Source organism: Chlorella variabilis (genome assembly GCF_000147415.1).
Source record: "Chlorella variabilis unplaced genomic scaffold CHLNCscaffold_18, whole genome shotgun sequence".
In the NCBI taxonomy this organism is placed as follows: Eukaryota; Viridiplantae; Chlorophyta; class Trebouxiophyceae; order Chlorellales; family Chlorellaceae; genus Chlorella; species Chlorella variabilis.
Window position 1 is genome coordinate 161,406 of NW_005435070.1, and position 22,472 is coordinate 183,877.

At 68.8% G+C, this 22,472-nt stretch overlaps 3 protein-coding genes across 3 annotated transcripts; 2 read left to right on the top strand and 1 right to left on the bottom strand.

The window, feature by feature from the left end:
• Window positions 1-48: 48 nt before the first annotated feature.
• On the top strand, window positions 49-1,787 carry CHLNCDRAFT_36505 (hypothetical protein; the record flags this gene model as incomplete). The annotated part of the gene is made up of 5 exons (XM_005845202.1): window positions 49-221; window positions 419-539; window positions 741-1,205; window positions 1,395-1,497; window positions 1,632-1,787. Exons 1-5 carry the CDS (start codon window positions 71-73, stop codon window positions 1,785-1,787), a joined length of 996 nt encoding a protein of 331 aa, XP_005845264.1. The 5' UTR covers window positions 49-70.
• Window positions 1,788-2,379: 592 nt separating this feature from the next.
• CHLNCDRAFT_53843 (hypothetical protein) lies at window positions 2,380-14,957 on the bottom strand (the record flags this gene model as incomplete). The annotated part of the gene is made up of 28 exons (XM_005845335.1): window positions 2,380-2,960; window positions 3,170-3,382; window positions 3,534-3,879; window positions 4,023-4,096; window positions 4,224-4,297; window positions 4,500-4,583; window positions 4,795-4,947; window positions 5,164-5,267; window positions 5,429-5,904; window positions 6,087-6,479; window positions 6,711-6,822; window positions 7,029-7,148; window positions 7,297-7,815; window positions 8,049-8,162; window positions 8,306-8,542; window positions 8,696-8,910; window positions 9,061-9,287; window positions 9,433-9,763; window positions 9,951-10,575; window positions 11,317-11,391; window positions 11,587-11,801; window positions 11,945-12,053; window positions 12,235-12,546; window positions 12,792-12,874; window positions 13,093-13,201; window positions 13,418-13,840; window positions 14,032-14,482; window positions 14,890-14,957. 28 exons carry the CDS (start codon window positions 14,955-14,957, stop codon window positions 2,380-2,382), a joined length of 6,843 nt encoding a protein of 2,280 aa, XP_005845397.1.
• A 737-nt stretch (window positions 14,958-15,694) lies between these two features.
• CHLNCDRAFT_53844 (hypothetical protein) lies at window positions 15,695-19,077 on the top strand (the record flags this gene model as incomplete). Its single annotated transcript, XM_005845203.1, has 9 exons — window positions 15,695-15,802; window positions 16,077-16,188; window positions 16,399-16,542; window positions 16,774-16,946; window positions 17,130-17,966; window positions 18,119-18,251; window positions 18,418-18,514; window positions 18,743-18,804; window positions 18,956-19,077. The coding sequence occupies 9 exons, from the start codon at window positions 15,695-15,697 to the stop codon at window positions 19,075-19,077; spliced, it is 1,788 nt and encodes a 595-aa protein (XP_005845265.1).
• Between the last annotated feature and the right edge of the window lie 3,395 nt (window positions 19,078-22,472).

Here is a 22,472-nt window from a genome sequence, read left to right on the forward strand (position 1 = left end):
CATGAACGCACCAGACACTCCAGGCCCTCTCGCATTTGCACTTGTGTAAGCTCACACCGCGAGGATCGCCATGGCCAGCCTGGTGGAGCGCGACGCCGCGGTGGTGGAGGGCCTGCTGCAAAAACTGCGCAATCCAGAGACGGGGCTGGCAGTGAAATATCGGATTCTCTTCTCTCTGCGCGGGATTGCCGGCCCGGAGGCCCACGCCGCGATGCTGGAAGGCACGTCGCCATGCATGCGGCGGCTGGGCCTCCTGCGTGGCTGCTGGCGGGTCCCATAGCACCCTAGCTGTGGTCGGCGTGCCTGGGGATGCTCCCGTCCGCCGCCGCCGCAGCCGCTGACCACCCGCCGCCGCCACCTGCCGCCACCACCGCCAGCCGCCAACCCGCGCTGCCTGCCTAACCTGCTGCCGCTGCAGGACTCAAGGACCCCTCCGCCCTGTTCCGTCACGAGGTGGCCTACTGCCTGGGCCAGCGGCAGGACCCTGCAGCGGTGGAGACGCTCAAGCGGATACTCAAAGACGAGGGGGAGCACCCCATGTGAGGGTGCTTGCGGCGCCTCGCTGCTGCAGCAGGGCACGCCGTGCTGGAGGAGCATCCCAGTGTTGTTCTGCCCATGCTCAGAAATGCTTAGATGCTCTTAGCTCGCCAACCCTGCTACTTTCGTGCGCCTGCCGTTTACTGGCTGCCCTGGCTGGCTCCCATGCCCGCTTACGCTGCCGCCGCCTGCCGCGCTCGCAGGGTGCGGCACGAGGCGGGCGAAGCGCTGGGCGCGATCGGCACCGAGGAGTGCCTGGCGCCGCTGCGGGAGCACCTGCGCGACCCGTGCGCAGAGGTGGCGCACACGTGCCAGCTGGCGCTGCAGCGCATCGAGCACTTTGCGGCGGTGCAGGCGCAAGCCGACGCCGCTGCGGCCGAGGCCGGCACCGACGCCGCGCCCTCAGAATCCCGGTACTACTCGGTTGACCCCACCCCCGCGGCCCCCGCGGCCACGCCGCTGTCGCAGCTGCGCGCCACGCTGCTGAGCGAGGAGGCGCCCATCTTCCAGCGGTACCGCGCCATGTTTGCGCTGCGCAACCGCGGCGGCGGCGACGCGGTGGCGGCGCTGGGCGCCTCCTTTACCGCAGCTTCCTCGGCTCTGCTGAAGCACGAGGTGGCGTATGTGTTGGGCCAGATGCAGGACGCGGCTGCCGTGCAGACACTCAAGTAAGCAGGCGGGCAGGCTGCTGTTCGCTTGTGCGTAGAGTGTTTTGGTGGTGCGAGCAGATGCACTGCCATGCGGCGGCGGCGGCAGCGGCAGCGGATTGGCACGAGTGCTGCGTGACGGCCAGCAGCAAGGCCGGCGTAGGGGAAACTCAATGAACCAAGCGGTTCCCTCCTTGCACTGGCGCGCAGGGAGGTGCTGGGGGACGCTACGGAGAATGCCATGGTGCGGCATGAGGCGGCCGAGGCGCTGGGCTCCATTGCCGCCCCAGAGTGCCTCGAGCTTCTCAAGCAGGTAGGGGCTGGTTGCAGGAGGGATGCTGTCTCGAGCTGGCGCCGAAGCGGCTGCCGCGGAAGGCGCACGTGCGCTTCCGCTGGCGCCGCCGCGAGCTCCCAAAGGGTCCCTCCGGCTTCCTTTCTTCCCTGCAGTACGCCGAAGACCCCGAGCCCATTGTGGCAGACAGCTGCATAGTTGCGCTGGACATGCTGCACTTTGAGCAGAGCGGCGGCTTCCAGTACGCCGATGGAGGGGAGGCCGCGGCGGCGGAGCAGGCCGGGGCGGCCGCCGTCGTGGCCAGCGCCTGAGGCGTGGGCATCTCAAGCGCATGGGGGCCGCTTAAGCAAGTGCTGCTGGCAGCATCCCCTTGCCGACTGTATCTCCACTCTGTGCATCATCGCCTTCCCTTTTATTGTGGCCTCTTTTATTCATGCCTTGCTTCCTTCCGTCCACCCTGCCTTTTGCTGCAACCACCCACCAATGGGAGTGAGGATGTGTGCCCAGGGCGTCTAACTGCGTTACAGACGGCCAGGTGTTGTGGTGTGCTTGAGGCTGGGCTGTGCAGGGGGAGTTCAGGCAGGAGCACGTGGTGTGGCGCACAGGTAGGAGCGACAGGAGGGTCGGAAACAGGAGAACAATCAAAGGGACAGTCCGCTATCGAGCGGCGTTACAGCCGCGGGGGCAACATGGGACCAACAGCAACAGCATGCCCTGTCGGGCAACGAATCTGGGGAGTCAAGGCGGTAAGGCAACTGGTAAGATCAGAGGGCCAAGCGGGGTAGGGTGAAATCCTGGTAGAACAGTCTAGTGGTCCAGGCACCTGCCGGCAGCTGTCGTGCGGGCCCTCCATCCCGCCCAGCGCCGCAGCGGCGGGGTGGCACCACGATCCACGGCCCACCATCACTGGTGGTAGAAGCCCCGCAGGTTCTCGATGCTGCTGGACAGCGCCTGGCCAAAGCGGCCCGCCACGCCCGCGGCAGGCTGCTCCTTGTCCGGGCTGGCAGGCACGCTGCCCGCGTTCTCGTCGCCGGCAGCAAACGGCGAGGGCGGCAGCCCCAGCGCCGCGGGCCGCGGGATGCGCGAGGGGCTGCGGTAGGCGACGGGGCGCATGGCGGCGGCCGCCGCGTCGACGGCGCCGCCGCCGTGGCCAGAGGCCTGGCGCGGGATTCTGCTCGGGCTGGAGCCTGCCGAGTGAAGCAGCGCGGCATCCACCGCCCCCAGCACCTCCGAATAGCTGGGAGGCAGCCCCTCCCGCGTCTCCCTCAGGCTCAGCTCCTTGTGCGCCGCCGCCGCCTCGGCGGCCAGCGTCTGCAGCAGGCGGCCGCGCGGGGTGTTGAAGTAGCGGCTGGCGCCGCTGGCGGTGGTGGTGGGGGTGGCGCCCGAGCCCATGCCGATGCTGGGGCTGGGCGCCAGCGGCGGCGCGCCGTCCTCCAGCTCCAGGCTGCGCTGCAGGGAGCTCTCGGCGCGAGTGCGCTGCATGCCTGCAAGCGGGCCAGTACGGGCGCGGGGAGGCACAGAGGGAGACGCGTGGTGGGAGGGTCGGGTGGGCTCACCGGCAGTGCCTGCTCATCTCCTGCCACATGCTTGCAACCCCCAGCCGCCGGCCCCGGCGCCTCGCCAACACAACCCAGACACAGCGATGCCACACGCGCCGCCGCCAACCACCCACATCGTCGCATGCGCCACCCACCCGAGTCCTCAGCCCACGAGCGAGGCGTGCCCAGCCCGCGCGACGACAGCTGGCCCGCCCAGTCCACGTCCGGCTGGCGCCGCGCCGAGCGCAGCGGCGCCAGCAGGCGGGAGAAGCCCTGGGCGATGGCCTCGCGCGTGCTGGTGGGCTGCGAGGGCCGGGCCGAGCCCAGCATCGAATCCAGCTCCTCCAGCGGATCGGGAAGGGCGGGGCCTGCGGCCAGGTGGGGCAGGGAGATGGGTAAGAGCGAGGGGTGGATGGATGGCGCGTTTATGTGGAGGTGAGCGCACACCCTGCCAGCAGCCTGCAGCCGCAGCGTCAGCAAGCCGCAGCGCCAGCCCCTGCACCTCCTCCTCCCACACACCGCTGCCTGTGCCTGAGGCGCTGGCGGTGGTGGTGAGGTAGCCAGAGGAGCTGTACTGCAGCTTGCTGGGGGAGCGGTGCAGGCTGGCATCCATCGCGCTAAAGTTGGCGGCAGGGATGCGGCTGGACTGCACCACGCCCTTCCTGCTGGCGCCCGCCGCGGGGTTGAGCTTGCTGAGCGCCAGCAGCGGCAGCGCGGGCCTGGCCGGCGGCGCCTCGGCCGTGGAGGCATCGTCTGCACGCGAAGATGCTGCCTCTGCCGCCGCCGCAGCGGCACCTGCATGGTCGCCGGAAAACAGCCTGCCCAGCTGCAGCCTGGGCACGCCGGGACGGCCATCCAGGAAGCTCTGCGGTTGGTTGGGTGGGGAAAGATCAACCACCTCATGCCAAAGACAAGCAGGTTCAATGTGGATAAGACTATGACACAATAACAAGGCAGCTTAGCGAGGCTGGCAGCTCCAGCCGCGAGACTGCACCAGCAGCCACCCACCCTGGCGCGCTGGCTGTCCGACAGGGTGAGCGGCGAGGCGTTGCCCTCTTGCTCCTCCTGCCCCACCCAGCACACTGCAAGCGAGAGCGGGCAGGCGGTGGCGAGATGCATCAGCAGCATGAGCCGGCACATCCACATTGTGAGTTCAGATGCATGACAGGCACCCTGGCGCTGACGCTGCATGCGGCGGAGCAGCCTCACCCGACTCCACGCTGGCCCGCAGGTTGGCGGGGTGGGCGCCCGATGGCGACTCCAGCTCACCGGGGGCGGCCACCCTGCACACACAGCACAGGCGCGCACGTGCAATGTGTGTGGTCGGGAGCAGGGCAGCACAATTCAACTGGACGAGGGCATCCTGCATCGGCATTGGCATCTGGCCGGGCAGCCGTGCACGAGTCCATGAGTGCGCCAGTCAGCCACCCAGCAGACCCCACACAGCGCCCAACAGTCCCACACACAGCGCTCGAGAGGCCCCACCTGCGGCGCGCCGACCCCAGGCGCCCCTCTGCTGCATCCACCTCGAGCGCCTCCACCGCCGCCCGCAGCTTGTCCAGCTTGTCGCTGCAGGTGGGGCAGGGGCGGTTGTGCGGGGTTGATGTGCAGGCAGGGCATGCATGGCAAGCAACTTTAAAGGCAGGGCACAGCCCTCGGCTCGCTCTCACCAAAGCTGTGCCATGCACCACCCACCCAAGAGCTTGGTGCTCATCCCATCCACCCCACCCCACCACAGCTCACTCCATCTCATCCCACCACATCCCTTTGCCCCACTCACCGGCGGGCCCGCGTGTCCTGGCTGGCCAAGCTCTGGCTCACATCCAGCCCGCGGCGCTGCGCCGGGTCGGCAGCCAGCTCTTGCGAGCCGCTCACGCTTGGGCGGTCGGTGAGCGGCATGCGCAGGGCGCCGGGGCGTGGCACATGGGAGGCGCTGCACCCAGGGCAACGGCGACGCAAGGGAGCAGCACAGAGGCAGCAGATGAGCTGCGGCGGGGAAACTTGGCGTCAGGGTGCCTGCTGGTCTCCTCGCGCCACGCAGCATAGCAGCAGCCCAGAGCTCCCGTGATGGCATGCTGCTGCCCTCCCCCTCCCTACCAGCCCCAAGCAAGGGAAACCACTGATATGCCCAGCGGCGGCAGCAGCCCACCTCATGATGCTCTGGCTGTCGCTCATGCGCGCCACGTCCTCTGCGTTGTATGCCGGGTTGTTGAACAGGCGGGCCTGCGGGTCGAGCGGCGAGGCCGCGTAGCGCTGCAGGCAGGCAGACGGGGACAGCTTTTAAAGCATTACCGGGCACGGTCAACACGCCTGCTTGGAGGCAAGGAGAGAAGGAGGCAGGCAGGCAGGGTGGAGGCTGGCAGGCAGGGCATTATAGGCGCTGCGCCTATTGGTCAGCCACCCCAGCGGCGCACCGGCGCCAGCACTCCCTGCAGCTTGGCATCCCCCGGCCACTGCGCCGCTCCCACAGTGGAGGGCAGCGACAGCTGGGATATGGAGGGCTGGGCGGACAGCATGGGGTGCACCATCATGGAAGTGGCGGCGGTGGCCACCGCCGGGCTGTCGGCAGACAGGTGGGAGGCGTCTAGGGTGGGTGCCGCGGGGGCGCCCTGTCCGCTGCCGCTGCTTCCAGAGGCATGGGAGCTGCTCTGGGTGGCAGAGGTGGGGCCGGAGGTGCCGCCCTGCTTGTCCAGGCTGCCCAGGGAGTGGCGCAGGTGGCTGTCTGCTGGCATGGGGGTGGTGGAGGCGATGGCGGTGGCGGCCAGGGCGCCGGCCGCCAGCGCCGCGGCCGCCAGCGGCTGCGCCCCCGTGGACGCCGACAGCGAGTGGCGCAGCGGGTGTGTGCCGGCGCTGCCGCCGCTGCCCTGCGGCTGGGGCTGCAGCGCCAGAGCTGCGGGGTGGAGGGCACAAGGGTTGGGCAGGGTAAGTTGCGAGCCAAAGTGGGGTGCAGAACTGCCATCTATCACCCCTGAAAACCATCGCATGACATTCAGCCAGCCAGCTCCCTCTCCCCCTCACCTCCCTGCCTCCACTCACCCCTCCCTCCCTGCCCTCCCTACCAAGCCCACTCACAGTTGGAATAGTACTTGAACTGCTCCTGGCTGCCTTGCAAGAACGCGTCCTGCGAGTCCCGCATGCCCCGCCCGCCGCCTCCTCCTGCTCCACCCCCAAACCCGCCCTGCGACGCGCCCTGCGAGCTGGCCCCGCCCAGGCTGCTGCCGGAGCTGTACTTGTCGCGAAGGCTGCGGGTCTCGGCGCCGGCGTCGCCAGGCGCGGAGCCGCCAGACTGGCTCTCCAAGTCGCCACAGGCGCCGCCGGAGCTGGTGGGTGAGTGGGCGGCGGCAAAGGCCAGGAAGGCTCGGCGGCGGCGGCGGTGGAGGAGGAAGATGCCAGCGGTGAGGGCCACCACCGCCACAGCGATGATGGGGCCCACAATCGCACCGACGTTGGTGCTGCCGCCGTCTCCTGTAGAGGCACAAGGCGTGGTGGGGGGTGGCGCGGGTGTTGTGTTTGTGGGTGAGTGAAGTGTGTGTGTGTGTGTGTGTGTGTTGTGTGGGTGGGTGCGGGCGTCAGGCATGGCAGGGCGCCGCAGGGTCAGACCAGCCCCAGCACTGCCAGAAGGCGAGCAGCCACCCGACGACAGGGCACACACATACCCCATACACACAAACGGTCCGCCGCCCCTTGCCCGCTCACCCTGGCTCTCTGCGCTGTCGGTTTGTGCGGTTGGCGAGCCAGTGTCGGAGGAGGGGGCTGCCGGGGTTACCAGCCCCAGCTGCACGACATCGGCCACGCAGGTGCCGTTGGCCTGCAGGGCGGCAGGCAGCATGGGGCAGCACAGGGATGGAGGGCTGGGCAGCAGAAGGCACCAGGGCAGCACACGGAGCAGGAGCCTGGGCGCAGAGGCGGCATGGGGCAGCACAGGTTGGCAGGCTGCCAGCTGGGAGGAGCCCCGCCTTAGCCATGAGCCTGACAAGCAAACAAGCAAGTGGCAACAGGGCATGCCCGCCCCACCTGTGCAGTGTAGCCTGAGGCGCAGACCTCGCAGGTGGCGCCGCTGTAGCCGGCAAAGCACTGGCAGGCGCCGCTGGCGGGCTGGCACACGCCGGCATCGCCGCAGCCCGCGGGGCAGCTCTGCAGCAGCCAGCCGGGCAGTGTGCAGACGCAATCAAGCTTGCAGGCAGAATGTGTAAGAGGGCGACTACGCCAGCCAAGGTATTACCAGCCGCCGCTGGCCCTGATGACAACTGCAGCCGCCAGCACCACTGCCACACCAGCCCACCTTGGACTCAAAGCCGCAATCTTGCGGGCAGGTGCCGTTGATGGATCCCTCCACGCTGCGCTCCCCCACCTCGCAAATACCATTGCCGCACACCCCCAACCTGCCCGCTTGCGCGCCGCCCAGCTGCACCGGGGCAGCGGGCGACTGCTGCGCTGCGGCCGCCACCAGCGCCGCCTCAAACCAGGCTGCAGAGAAGGGGCCGCCGTCGCCCTCTGCGGCCGCGTCTGGCTCCAGAGTGATGGTGGCGGTCAGGGTGACTGGCTCCTGGGGCTCCTCCTCATCCTCCGCCTTGCTGCTCGAGGCGGCGCTGTTGCCATTCTCTGAGGCCTGCTCGGCGCCTGCGGTGCCGCCCACTTGCTTCTCTGCCAGCAGCAGGCGCTTGGTGCCGTCCTCAGAGGCGACGGCCAGGGTGCCTGCGGCCGAGGGGTCGGCCTCTTGCAGCGAGTCGATGGACAGCGAGCCCGGAGGCAGCTGCAGGGTGTCAGTCAGGTTGGCGAGGAAGGCCTCCAGGGGGGCCTCCTGCAGCCAGGCAGGCAGGCAGCCGGGGGCCGGGGGCGGGCGGGCAGCATGAGATGTCTACAGCCAGCTGCTTTGCTTGCCTCTCCACGCTGCTGGCTACGAGCGTGGTGCCACCAGATCTGCCCTCCCCCCAAGCGCCCTGCGATGCGCATGTGCCGCTCATGCTACGTTTGGCCGGTGTCTGCTTCCTTGCCAGCCAGCTGTACGGCCACCAGCCACCCCCACCCACCCACCTCGATGCTGTCGCCGTAGATGAGGCTGGGGCTGACGTCGATCTCCAGCTGCAGCGTGACGGCGCAGCTGTTGCCCACGCCGTCGCACACGCCGCACTCATCCACCTCCCCGCTCTGCACAGGGGTCACAGCGGACATGCAGCTCGAGTGGCAAGCAAAGCCACCGCCCACTGCAAGCCAGGTGTATCGATGCTCTGCTGTTGCAAGCCAGCGCAGTGCCCGGCCACCTCCCGTCTCACAGCACAGCTGGCACCTACCTGGCAGCACACGCCGTTGGCATCCAGCAGAGTCGCGCAGCAGGCGCCGGAGGTGTCCACAAACAGGGCTGCACCGCCACACACGCCGCAGGCGTCGAGCACTCCGGCGTCGCAGCAGGCACCCGCAGCGTCTAGCACAGCGCCAGCAGGGCAGCAGGCGCCGGATGCATCCACCAGGCCTGAGCCGCAGCACTGCAGCTGCACATCAACCACACCGCTGTCGCAGTCGGCGGGCACCTGCAGGCGACGCCGGGGCCACCACCAAAGGGGGCAGCGGTAGTGAGCTCGACACAAGCCACCAAAACCGCAGGGGTGCACTTGGGCTGGGCCTGAAAAGGGAGCAGCCAGGCAGCGCCACCCCTGCAGCCGCAGTACCCAGTGGGGGCCCACCTGGCAGTACTCTCCCGTAACGTTTAGGCCCGGGCTGCAGGCGCAGGCGCCGCCGCTGCACACGCCGTAGCCGAAGCAGCCGTTGCCGGCGCAGAAGTCACAGGGCTGCAGGCTGCACCGCTGCTGGGCGGGCGGCTGCGCCACGGCGCACTTGTCGCCGGCGACCGCCTGCCCCGAGGGATCGACGCAGGCCACCGTCCGCGACTGGTCGCCGCCTGCGCAGCAAGCAGCGGCACCAGCGACAGGGTGGATGTGCTGGCAGCGCAGGGGGGATAGGGCGGGCAGGAGGCAGCCCAGCTAGAGTGGAGGGCCGGCGCACTGGTCGAATTCAGGGCGCGGGGGCAGCGGGCGGCTGGTGGGCGCACCTCCGCAGCTGGCGCTGCACGCGCCCCAGTCCCCTGCCCGCCAGGCGAAGACCTCGCAGGCGGCGGTGTTGCACTCCTGCTCCGTGGCCTGCTGTGTGGCTGGGTCGCACTTAGAGCCCGAAGGGGCGGAGCAGGTGGCGACGCGGGTGGCCACGCCGCCGCCGCAGGTGGCGTTGCAGGCGCTCCAGGGAGAGTACTCCCAGTGGGCGGTCTGGCAGGAGGGGCCGCTGCAGAGGTGGCGGCGCAGGGAAGGCAAGGCGCTGAGCGCATTGAGGCATCCCATCGCGGCATGCGGCATAGATGGAGCGGCTGCCAGCAGGCAGGGGACGCAAGCTGCCAGGCAGCCCCGGGCCTCAACCCAAGCCCACTCACGTGCAGGCACGATAGATGAGGGCGCCATCGGCACCAGGGCACAGCCCCAGCAGCAGCAGCGAGCCTGTGGCCGACAGGCACGAGGCGGAGCGCGTCTGCCAGCCGGGGCCGCAGGGAGAGCTGCACCCGCTCCAGGCGCCATACTGCAGCTCAGCTGAGCCATCCACGGACTGGATGTCAAAGCTGGGGCTGCTGCCGGAGGCGTTGGCGGTGGGCTGGAAGGACACGAGGGGCGGTGGCGGGGAGGGCGGTGGCGGTGGGGAGGGTGGAGGAGGGGACGGCGGCGGGCTGGGCGGCGGGAAGTAGCCAAAGCCGACGATGGGGCTGAGGTCTGCAGGGAGCACGTGGGGAGTTGAATGGAAGGTGAGGCAGGCAACATAGGCAGCCATGAAGGGAGTTGAGGGGGCTCTCTGGCCCCGCAGGCCGGCACCCCGCCGCGCTTGGGCCCCGCCATGCCAGTATGTCAGGAGTGTCCTGCGCAGGCGCAGCTGTGCAGTGCGCATGGCCCTTGCTGTCACCTGTGTCTCCCATGACAAAGGCGATGCGCTTGCCGGGGGCGGAATAAGAAGCCAGGGTGTCGAGCAGCACTCCCATGGTGGAGGCATTGTGCACGTTGGCTGCCACCGTCTGCGCCTCTTTCTGGGTGGCGGAGTCGACTTGCAGGGTGAAGGCGTAGCAGGCGGAGGCGGGGGCCTTGGGAGGGCCTGGCGGCGGCGGCGGCGGGCCCAGCTTCGCGCCGGGGGCGTCGCCGCCGCTGGCGGTGTCATTGCCCGCCGCCAGCTGCGCAAAGCACATGGCCTCGCACTCGCCGGCGGCCACCGCCGCGGCGATGTCTGGATAGTCGGCCAGCGTCTGGCAGACGGCCTCGGTGCTGCCGCCGGCGCACAGGCCGCTGCGCGCGGCCTGGTAGACGGAGTTGGCGATGACCATGTCGCCGCCGCACACCCACGACGGGTCAGGGCAGGGGGCGGCGGCCAGCGCCGCCTCGCACTCCTCCCCCTGCGTCAGCAGCACCTGGCACTCGGCCAGGCCCAGCTGGCGCGTGAGGGTGCGCAGCAGGGCGTCGTTGAGGAACAGGGCGCCCTGGGGGTCGACATTCAGGGCAGTGATTCCTGTGCGGCCCTGGTAGAAGCGCGGCTGGTTCTGGGTGAAGCCGCAGGCGTCACGGGCCGCGGCGGGGCACGCCAGCAGCGTGAAAAGTGCCAGCCAGAGCAGGGGCAAGCGCATGGTGGCCGACTTCAACTAACACATTGCAAAAAGTCGAACGCTCGAAGCCGGGAACGCCAATTCAGGGCGGCAGGGCACAGAGCGGCCGATGGCGAGCGCAAGCTGTGCCCAACTGCCGCCACCTTTCAGTTTCGTGCCGCCGCCGCTGGGCCCGCTGTGGCGGCAGGCTAACAATGTTGTGGCAACTCTGTTGCATTTCGTGCCGGCATGGACGCGTCTCAATGCATTTCCAACGTCTCGCCGGACGCTGCTACATCAGAGCCCACTGCTGGTTCCCGCGGCCAGGCCGCCAGAGGGCGGCACCATCAACCAGTGCTTAGGGACAGGCATGGTGTGCAACCTCAGAGGGTGTCTGCATGAGATGTGTTTACATGCCAGCTGGTGATGGCGCCACCCACGCATGCACTACGCGCAGGCCTCTGTGCCTGCTGTTGCCAGTTCCTCCTGCTGCTGCCGTACCCAGACGGCTCAGCTCTTGAGCAGGATGGCTGGATAGAAGTGGGCGATGCTGCTGGTCAGCGCCGTCTTGAAATCAAACTGCGCCTTGAAGGCCGGCGCCGACTGCCGCAAGGCACCCGCCGAGCCGGCGGCGCCTCCAGCGGAACTCGCTCCGCCGCCCGCCACGCCCGCTGCCGCATCTGCTGCTGCACCTCGCACCGCGGTGGCTGCCAGAAGCTTGGCCGCCACCGCGTTCTGGGCGGCGGTGCGCCGCACGCCCTCCAGGTGCCGCACCTGCATTGAAAGGGTCCCCCGGTTTGTCAGGATCGCGGCCGCCAGCGAGTCGGGCGAGGGTTATTGCACACGCGTGCCCACTGCTGCCCAGAAAGCACCAGCACCCAGCCAAGTCGTGCATGCAAAACACAGAAACAGCTGGTAGAGACCCTGGCATTGGCCGTCCAGCCAGCCGCGGCCCAGGCCCACACCCACCTGCTCCTCCCGAAGCAGCGCCCGCAGCGGCGCCGCCGCCAGCAGCCCGCCCGCGCGCTCGCCGGCGCGCTGGAAGGAGGACAGCGCCACTGCCAGCACGCGGGCGGGCGGCAGGCCGGCAGGGTCGGTGCTGGAGCGGTAGTGGGGGTAGGGGAGGAGCTCGGGGCGGCACATCTGCTCCAGGAAGCCAAAGCGCTGCTCGTACCGCTGCTCCTCTGCACAAGGATCGAGCCAGCGTGAAAGAGGGCACAGGGTAGCCAGCGCCAGCAGCGTCTGCGGCAAGCGCCGACAGGGCGTCAACGGTTCTGTTCAGAACCAGCCTGCGCCATACCGCCGCCAACGCAGCAGCGCCCCACACCTGTGTTGAAGGGCGCGTCTGGCAGCGCGATGCAGCCCAGCTGCTGCAGCGCAATGGCCGCTCGGAACATGCCGCCGCACATCAGCCGCTCGACCTCGAGCAGCACCAGCTGCAGCCAGCAGCGGCGGCAACGGGGAAGGTTAGAGAGGAGAAGAACTGTGCCTGCTTTGGCAGGGGGCTCTGCCTGCCAGCGAGGCGGAGAGCTGATTCAAAGAACAGAGGAAAGTTGGGGCTGTGGAAGGGAACACAAGGAGGGCAGTAGGAGGCAGGCGGCGCAGCCCGCAGCGCACCTCAACCTCCCTGGCCGCCACCACCTGCTCCCCGGCGCTCATCTGCCCGCTGCTGGGGCTGGCGCCGCCGCCGCGCCCGCTGCGCTGCTTGCCCCCGCGGCCGCCGGCGCCGCGGCGGGGGGGTGGCGGCGGCGCCGGGGCGGCGGCGTGCAGCAGGCGGCCCTGGCGGTACTGGCACTCTAGAAGGTAGTCGCAGTACCAGTACATCTGGCAGTACTCGTACGGGGCATACAGGTCCAGCGGGAAGCCGAGTTGAAGGTGCAGCAGGGCGCAGCCAGCCGCCTCGCGCTCCGCCCAGGTCGCGGCCGGGCCCTGCAGGCAGCGGCAGGCCAGCCAGCCACCTCACACTCCTCCAACCAGCCACCCTGCTAGTACAGCAGCGCTCCTTGCAGCGCCGAGCGCCTCCACACACACACACGAGCACGGGCCCAGCATGAGGCGGCCGGCGCAGCAGGGGCCCATCGCAGTACAGCACAGCACGCGGCACACCACAGCACATCGCAGCACGGCACAGCATGGCACGGCAGGCAAACACGAGGCGCAGCACAGGGGCGCACCTGTCCCTGCAGCAGGCCCTCGTGCTGGCCCTCCCACCGCCACCCCGCCTTGGCCAGCCAGCCCTGCATCTCGGGGGTCACGTCTGCAGCAGCAGGGACCGTGCGATGCCAGCGGTCAGTGGCGCAACCAATGGGTGGCAACTGTTTCGGCACCAAAACACAGGGAGAGTGAGGGCAAGCACAGGACAGCACTTTCCCCTGCATGCATTGAAGCCAGCTACCCGTGTACACCCACCCACACCAAAGCCAGCCACCTGCATTGATAGCAGCCTGCATGCATTCGAGGCGGCCGCCCACCCACCCGCGTTGAAGGCGTGGTCGAAGATGTTCTTCCAGTCCTCCATCTGGCGGCGCAGGCGGCGGCGCTGGCGGCAGCGGTTGAGGCACAGCGCGAACGCCTGGCCCTGGATCTGCGGGGCACCAAGAATGACTCATTGTTTGTGTCGATGGTGTTGAATAAAGTGGGGAGGGAACTGCACTGCACGCGTATTCGGCATCTGTGTGGATGTCAATCAGATGGGAAGGCAGGCAGGTGCACACAGCACACGGCAGAGCGGCAGCCATGGCGTCCCCAGCCCCATCGCCTGCCGCGTGCCTGCCCCGCGGCCAGGCCACCCCGCTCTCACCGCTATCGCAGCCTGCTCGAGGAACAGCGCCGCCTCTGGGCACGGCACCGAGGGCAGCGCCACCCCCAACTCCTGGCACACCATCTGCTGCCCGGGGCACCACGGCGGCACCTCCGCCGCAGGCTTCCTGCCGCCGCCGGGCTTGCTGCCGCCGCCGCCGCCGCCGCCGCCGCCACCGTTTTGCAGCGCAGGCGGCGCCGCGGCGCCGGCTGGCGGGGCCGGGGGCGGAGGCGGCAGCGGCTTGATCAGCTGCAGGTGCAGCGCCGACCGCACTATGGAGTGATGGTTGTGGGAGGCGAGGTCGACCAGGGCGGCCTTGAGCGCCTGCCAGCTGCCCCGCACAAACAGCAGGGCGTGCAAGGCGTCGGCCAGGCCGCGCAGCACGCGCCGCCAGTGCTCCACCGCCTGCCCAAGGGTCACCGCCTGCGCGTCAAAGGATGAGGGCAGGGCAGGGCACAGCGCACGCTCAGGTGGCTCGACGTGCAAGCCGGGGTGGAGCTCCGACCCTCGCTGCACGGCTGGCATGCATGACGTTGCTGGCCAGCGCGAACAGAGCACACAGCGCACAGAGTGGCCGAAGAGCTGCCAGCTGGCCGGCGGAGAGGCGTGCTCACGTGCACGCGGCGCGGCGGTACCAGCCCCATGTGCTGCCGGTTGATGTCAGGCACAAAGCCCGGGGCCTTGTTCGGCGCCGCCGCCAGGCCGGCGCTCCCCTCCACCAGCGCCAGCTGCGCCTCTGCCAGCTGGCACTGCCGGCGCGCCGCCTCCACCCCCGCCTGGCTGTACACCTGCAGCGACTGCGCCGCCTCCAGCACCAGCCGCCGGAAGCGGATGCGGGCCAGCAGTGCCGCCGCCTGCTCCGAGCTGGGAGGCCAGCCGCTGCCTTGCAAAGCAGCGCTGCCAGGCTGCTGCTGGGGGCTGCCGCTAGTACCACCGCCGCCGCCCTTGCCGCCGCCGTCGCCGCCGCTGCTGCCGCTGCTGGCGCTGCCGCCGGTGCCCGCCACCCACTGCTCCAGCTGCTCCTCCGCGGCGGCCAGCGCCTGGAGGGCCGCCGCCACTGGCTTGCTGCCGGGCAGGTCGAGCATGCGGATGCCAAAGGTGTGAACAAAGAAGTCTTCGTCCTGCCGGGAGGACAGAGGGAGGGAGGAGCGAGGGAGGGAGGAAGATGGGATGATGAATTAGCCACTGTTCAGGGAGGGAGGAAGGGCGGAAGGGGACGTGGAAGCAGCTGCCGCTGCCGCAGCAGTGCCGTGTGGCGCACCGCGCGGCGCTCTCTGCTTCCGCCCCCCCCTCCCCAGCCACCAGACCCCTCAGCCACCCACACAGGCTCCTGCTCCTCCCCAGCCCACCTCTGTGACCGCAGCCGCGTGCGCCATGTCGACAAACACAGAGCAGGCAGAGCGAAGCGCCAGGCAGAAGGCATGCAGCGGTGGGTTGGCGGCCAGCCTGCGGGGTGGCGGCAGCAGCGGCACGTTAGGCGGGTGGGTGGGCGCCAGCCATCGTCGCGCCAGCAGCAGGCAGGCAGCAGGGAGGGCGCCATCGCTGCTGGCATGTCAGGGGCAGGGATGGGGCTGGGGAGCGCATGCGCTTGGACCTGGCGCGAACAGGGAACCCCTGCGCACCCTTCCAAGGCCCCCCTGTCGGGTTGCAGCATGTACAGGGGGGTGAAGACGGTCTGGGGTAGCATGGACCCCTTGTGCCAGGGGGTCTCCAGGCACACCACCCGATCAATGGCCGCCAGCAGCAGCGGCGGGGGAGCGCCCCCCGGGGCCCTCCTGTCCCAATCAGCTTCTCGATGGTGGGCGTTTCCTGGCCCCCGGGCAAGGCGAAGTTCCTCTTGGGGTCCCCGATCTCGAATGGCGGGGTCGAATTCAAAAAGGAAAAAGGAGGGCCGTGCCAGAAGTTCCCCGGCCCCCAGCCCGTCGCCCCCCCCCGGCAGCAGGGGCTGGGCGCCCAGCCACGGGTCCCCTTCGGACATGGCTGCGCTGTGCGGCGCCGCTTGGGGCGCGTGAGGCGCTAGCAGGAGCGCAGGCAGGGCCTCGGGCAGGACGGGAGGTGGAGTGGTCACAACACTGGGTGCATGTGACAGGGCCAGGGGCTGAGGTTGTCTTGAGAGTGACCTGCAGTCCGATCGATGATCAAAATTGGTCTGTGGTGGGGCCTTTGGGCGCCAATCTATATTCTGCTGCGTGTGCTGCGGCGGCTGACAGTGCCGGTCGCAGCCCCCTGAGTGCCGCTGGCTGCCAGATCCTTCGATTTGGATAGCGCAGGGGCGCAATGACGTCCTACCTGACTGCAAAGCTTGTCGGCGAGGGGTATGCCCGGCCGAACGCAGACAGCGATCTGCCGATAGATGTCCAGTACACCAAGCTCAGCGAATGGCTGGTGAGCGCGGGTGATGGGCAGAGGGATGGCCGGGGTGCCCAGCCAAAACTCTCGCTGCGTCCCAACAAGCGCCCTGGAGGCTGGCAACGCAGTGGGCAGACACTTCATGATCATGTCAAGCAGCGGCAGATGCAGCGAGGCCCGCTCATCGCCCCATCTTCCGCCGCCACCTTCGGGCGCTGCCCGACACTTTGTGCGCCTTCCTGCAGCATCCTTCCCACCGTGGCTGCCTGGTGTTGTGCGCGACCCTCCTGGTGCCTATGCACGCCCGCAGGTGGACCGCAAGCAGGTGCCCGCCGACTGGAACCGCAAGCTGCAGGCCATCCAAGCCAAGGCGGCGGCGGCAGTGCGGGAGCTGCCGCCGGGCTTCCTGGGCCAGTTTGAAGGTGCGGGCGGGCCCTGGCCCTTGTGCCTCCAGGCACACTCCTGGGACTCGCAGCATGAAGATTCATCCATCTATTCAGCAAGAAAGGCTGCCGCAGCGGCTGCCGCCTCCTTGATTACTTCAAACCGCTCGCTCCCGTGCCCACCTCCCCACCTTCTTGCGCCACCGGAACACCACCTCATCACCACCCTCCCTCCTTGTCGTCCCGCAGGCGGCGAGGATGCCCCGCTCGACTACTTCCAGGCCCAGAGGGTGCTGGCCAAGCTGAGCGAGACCGCGGAGAAGAGCCTGCTGGGGTCGCTGAAAGGGGCGGCGGGCGAATGGGACAAGGTGGTGCGAGCCTACGAGTACAACCGTGAGCGGGGCTGCTGCTGTTTGTTCGGTTCGGTTTGGCTGGGTTAACATGAGCGTGGGTGCTGGCAACGCGCAGGGTGGCTTCAGAGCGGGGGGCCGTGGGCGTGAAGCATGTCTGGCAATGCGCTGCCCCGGCGCCCACCCGCCTTGCACCACCCCGTCCCGCCCCATCCACCACCACTTCCGCCCACGCCGCCGCGCCGCCTCCCCGCCACCCGCCCACCTGCCGCAGTCATCTATTTGGCGGAGGCGGCACAGACGCTGTGCCGCAACGCCGACTTCGAGATCCCGTTCTTGAAGAAGCAGGCCGCCAAGTGCCAGCAGCAGCTGGCAGACCTGGAGAAGCGCAAGGCGGAGGCGGGCAGGAGCGCGGCGGCGGCGGCGGCGGAATTCCAGCAGGCGCGTGTGGGGCCGGCCTCGAAGTCTTGCGGCGGGCTGCGCAATACAGGCTGGGCTTACCTTACCCTTGCTTGGTGTACAGGAGGGCATGCCTTCCTTTGCTCTCCCTTCCAATCTCCGCTGCCGTCTTCTGTGGGCTGACGGCCGCTCGTTCCGGCGCGCTGCACACCCCGCCGCCTGCCTGTGCAGGAGTGTTCGGCGCTGGGCATCGACTGCTCCAACATTCGGGGCGGGCTGCTGGGCCTAACCGCCGAGCTACCCGCGCTGGCGGCGGCGGCGGTGGAGGCGCTGCAGGCGGAGGGCGTGAGCCAGGGCATGCAGTACTATGCTTCGGTTGCCGGCAGCCAGCAGCAGGAGCAGGGGGAGGCAGCCCTGCTCCCTGTGCTGGCAGAGGTGCGAGAGGGGCGCACTGAGGCGCCCGCAGCGGCGGCGGCGGCAGAGGCGCCGGCGCGCTCGGCCAGCGGCGACGGCGGCGATGCGGCCGCGGCCGACAGCGGCGGCAGCGCCGCGACGGGGCTGCAGCTGGATTGGGATCTGGGCGCGGCGCTGGGGGCGGCTGGCGGGGAGGAGGCCGGCGGCGGCGGCGCGGCGGTACCGGCGGCGGGGATCAGCTGGGACCTGGATGCTTCTGACCTGGCAGCCGCTGCAGAAGACGGCGGCGATGATGCGGCAGGCGCAGGGGGCGGCGCCGCAGGCGGCATCAGCTGGGAGGTAGAGGTGGACCCTGCTGACGTGGCGGCTGCTGCTGACGTGGCAGCTGACGTGGCGGCTGAGGTGGCGCCAGCTGAGATCGCCTGGGACATCGACATCAGCGGCGTGGGCGAGGAGTCGGAGCAGCAGGAGCAGCAGCTGGCAGGGGCGCGGCAGCAGGGCGCGGGCGCAGGCGAAGCGGACGGCCCATCCGCGGCTGCTGCTGCTGCGGCGGCGGCGGACGAGCCCGCCACCATCCGGCGGCTGATCGAGGATGCCGCCTACCGGGCCCGCCTGCTGGATGACCTGTATGAGCTGAGGGCCTTCCTCATGCAGGTGTGTGTGTGTGTGTGTGAGTGCGGTCGTAGCAGCTGCTGGCTCTAGTTGGCCGGCATTTTGGGCAGGCAGGCAGGCGCGGAGTGTGCCTCTCCGCCAGCGGTTCTCAATGCACCTTGCCGTTGGTCCATGCCCACCCCCCTGCCGCGCAGCGCTGCCGCGAGCTGTCGGGGCGCAGCAGCGAGCTGCTGCTGGCGGCTGCTGCCGAGGGGGGGCTCCACGTCAGCGCCGACCAGGCGACAGACATGGTCGGCGCGGTCGACGAGGCGCTGGCGCGGTTTGGGGGTGAGCAGCCGGCCTGCAGCTGCTCGGCAGCAGGCACTCCGATTCAACCCTGAGATGCACTGTTCGGTTTGGTGTTGCCTCGCCTGCCTGCTACGGATGGAATTTCATTTTATGCGCCCTGCCGCCCCCCCTGCTGCCCCCCACCTGCCCGCCCGCCCGCCCGCAGGCGACAAGCTGAAGCAGCTGATTGCGCTGCGCACCAGCAGCCACTACCTGGACCGTCTGGCGGCGGGGCTGCAGCAGAAGGCGGCGCAGGAAGCCAAGTTCCACAGGCGAGCGGCAGCCGCTGCGCGGCCGGCCGCTTTCCGTTGCGGCGATGCGGGCAGCCATGTGCAGAGAGCGGCGGTTTGCGGTGCCTTGGGACAGCGGCCACCCGCTGCTTCCTTCTGGCCGAGGCCGCCCGCCTGACAGTTCAGTTGGCCGGCTGGTCCTGCACGGGTGCATTTCCCGTGCACCGACTGCATGCTACATGACCGTGCGGCTGCCTGCAGGGCGGCGGCCGAGGCGGAGGCGCGGCGTGGCGGCATCCAGAGTCAGCTCATGGCCGACTCGGGTGAGCAATGCTCCCTGGTTCTGGGGCTGGGCCCGGGAGTGCGGCTGGGCTGGGCTGAGCTGGTGGCGGCGCACTACCCTGCCACTCTGCCCCACTTGCCACACAGCAGCCGACGTGCACACCCACACCACACCACCACGCCCCGCTGCAGCCAAGCTGGCGGTGCTGGTGAAGCACACGCGGCAGGCCAAGGAGGAGGTGGAGCGGGCGCTGTCGGCCAAGCTGGGGCGCCGCATCAACGTCATGGGGGAGGTCAACCAGCTGCTGGTGTAGATGGCGGGTGGCTGTGATATCGGCTGGCCGCGTGGCGTTGCTTGGTTTGCCACGCCGCTTGTGCATTGAACCGGGCCCGCTTTCAGGGCATGCACTTCTTACTGCCCCATGCTCATGTGAGAGCTATGCCTTGTACGACGTTGTCGGCTAATGCCCCTGCTCCCCCTCTCCGCTGTCCTTTGCCCCCCTTTGCTTAGCTGCTCTCAAAAATTGCGTTGCAGTCCTCCTGATGTGAAAACACGAAGTTTTTGGTTTGCTGTACTGAAGCCTGTTTGCACGTGCCATCTTCCCGCGGCGTGCCTTCTTCCCAGCCTTGCGGCAGCCCACGGCGGCGCAGTTACAAGCAGCGGGCCTTGGAGTGGATGGCCTCGCAGGTTGCAGCATCCACGCCCCCGCGGCACGGCACCCAGGGTGTGGCAGAGCCGAGCGGCAGCGCCGCCTGCGCTGCGCTCAGCCGGAACCAGACCTCGAAGTAGCCCCCCGGCGGCTGCAGCTTTCCTTTGTTAGTGGCGATGTACTTCACCAGCGCCGCGCTGTATTCCTGCTGCAGCGCCGCATTGCTGTCCATCAGCGTGGTGTCGACGCAGAGGCCGTCGGAATTCCTGCCGCGGCTGCTGCCATCAAACAGCACCGGGGCGCAGCTGGCAAAGCGGGCCGGGTCGCTGCAGGCAAAGCTTGCAGACACCTCGATGTACCGCTGGCCCGACAGGTAGCGCTGCACAACGCCGTCCAGCTGCCCCGCCTGCAGGCCATAGGCCGTGCACACACCCTCGTACGGCCCGCTCCGCTGCTTCAGCAGCTGGTGCACCTCAGGCAGGAAGCGCTGCGTCAGCAGGCCCTGCATGCAGGAATAGGCAGCCACAGATGGCCGTTGTTGGGTGCCTCGAGCCTGGCCTCCCATGCCACAAGGCCAGCACAGCATTATTGCTGAGCTCACACGTGGATGCCGGGTAGTGGCAAATGCACACACAGGAGGTGACAAGCGGGGCGGAAGTGATGGGCTGCAGCACCGCACAGCGCACAACGGCAAGGTGGTGGCGTCCCACTCACCAGTGAGATGGCAAACACCCGGCTGTACAGCTTGTGGGAGCCCAGCCGGAAGGCTGGCAGGCCGGCGGCGGCGCCGCGCTGGGTGGGCCCAAACTGGAACACTCCCGCAGGCAGCGAGTTGGCTGGTGCAGCTGTGGCACGGTTCGGTTGCGACATGAAGGCATTTTCGCGGTGTGTGGGCTGCTCCAGTGGCGCAGCATCGCCCTGCACCTGCACCACCACTGCCAGCATTGTGGGAGTCCATGGCAGGCAATGGGCAAGCATTGCCAACCCGGCTGTGCTAGCAATTCCGTGATGGCGGCATTGCAGCGGCGCATCGCAGCGACACAGCCACATTGCTCGCCTGCGCTTCCAGACGCTTGCGCTTGGTAGGCGACTCGCCCAAAAAAGTTGGGATGGAGGCAGGCATGGAGGCAGCTACCGCAACATTGCGGCTGCCCAAGCTGGAGCAAGGTGCCGCTGCTGCGGGGCTGGCCGAGCCAGAGGCGGGGTGTGCAGCAGGCGGTTGGCCGGCAGGCCGCTCAGGCTCCGCTGCTGGATTGGAGGGAGCAGCAGTAGGTGGTGCCAACGGTGCTGATGGCGGCGCCGGGGTGGAGCGTACAATGGCATTCAGCTCTGGCGGCAAGACGGCCGCCTCACGAAGCTCGGCCCGCTGCTGCTCATCAGGCGCCAGGCGCAGGGCAGCCTCGCGCAGCCGAATGAAGGCCTGCGGCATAAAGCGTGGGCGGGCAGGCACAACTAACAGCGGCGGCTAGGCAGTGCGTCATCCAAGGCGACAAGCGGGAGCAGCACCGGGATGCACAAACACACTGGGAGGGAAGCACCCCATCCAATGGGTCGCAAGCCCTCACTGCAGGTGGGGTGAGTATGCACCGCCAGGCTGCCCAGCTGTGCCCAGCAGCACTCGGGCTGTTCCTTGCCTGGCATAAGCCACGCATCTGGCGAGCCGCGTTGTCCTCACTCTGCAGCGGGCACGGCGGACAGCACACTGCTCAGGCACTGCGGCAGCCATGCCATGGGCGCAGGCGCCGTAAGCGGCGGGTGTGTGGCGGGGCGGCGGCATGGAGCGGCGGCTGACGGGCAAAGCTCGGCGCTCACCGGCTGGTCACTAACCTGCTTCACGAGGTGCTGAAGGGCAGCGGCGTTGCTGTTCAGGCTGCGAATGCTCGACCGGTCGAGTGGCGGCCTGGCCGGCTGCGAGCCCTCCAATGGGCCTTGGAAGCGTGCGGCAGGGCGTTAGACAGAGGCATCAGAGCTAAATGATGCTCGCTGCCTGCAGGTGAGTCTCCGCGATGTGGTGGATGGCCCGCGCAGCGAGTGGTGCGGCTGCAGGATGCTTTCAGGCACGAAGATGGCAATGGGAAGGCGCAGCCAGGGAGAATTGGCCTGCAGCGACAAAAAATGCGGTTGAACCAGGTGGCAACGGCGCCCTGAGGCCATTTGCTGCCGTGTCGGCATCAGGCGAGGCGACTGGCCAGATCAGGCGAGGCGGCTGGCCAGCACTATCTGGTGCCTGTGGGTTGCCTGGTGAGAGGCGGTGAGCCTGCGTCGCAGATTTGGATAGGTGGTGGCGCCCGGCAGATGGCAATGGGTGGCGGTTGGGGGCGCCATTGGCGGGGAGGGTTCACCGGCGCTGCTGAGGTGCCGGTGGGAAGCGTCGGGTCAACTGAGCCTACTTGAAAGCAGGTGCCGGGGCACAAGCCGCAAAGGGTGACAGTGGCGGCATGCTGGGACGGACGCAGCGTGGCGTGCGCCCGCAGCCGTGTGGGCAGCGAGCACGCTCACCCCGTCGCAGCGTGAGGGAGCCTGCTGCGCCCGCCGCAGCGTGCTCCAGTTGCCGCCAGTTTCCCATAACGTGCAAGCTTCCTGGTTCGTGTGCATTGATCCCTATCCCATTGCTCATTTTTGCTGTTTTGCTTCAGATATATCCCTTAAACAGCAACAAGACAGAAATTGTAGCTATCAAAACAAACTAATTGCTCGCCTGCGCTTCCAGACGCTGCTTGGTAGGTGTGGCAGGCATGGAGGCAGGTACCGCCACAGTGCCGCTGACCAAGCTGGAGCAAGGTGCCGCTGCTGCAGGGCTGGCCATACTGCCGCAGCCAGAGGCGGGGTGTGCAGCAGGCGGTTGGCCGGCAGGCCGCTCAGGCTCCGCTGCTGGATTGGAGGGAGCAGCAGTAGGTGGTGCCAACGGTCCTGATGGCGACGCCGGGGTGGAGCGCACAATGGCATCCAGCTCTGGCGGCAGGACAGCCGCCTCACGCAGCTCGGCCCGCTGCTGCTCATCAGGCGCCAGGCGCAGGGCAGCCTCGCGCAGCCGAAGGAAGGCCTGCGGCGCAAGGCGC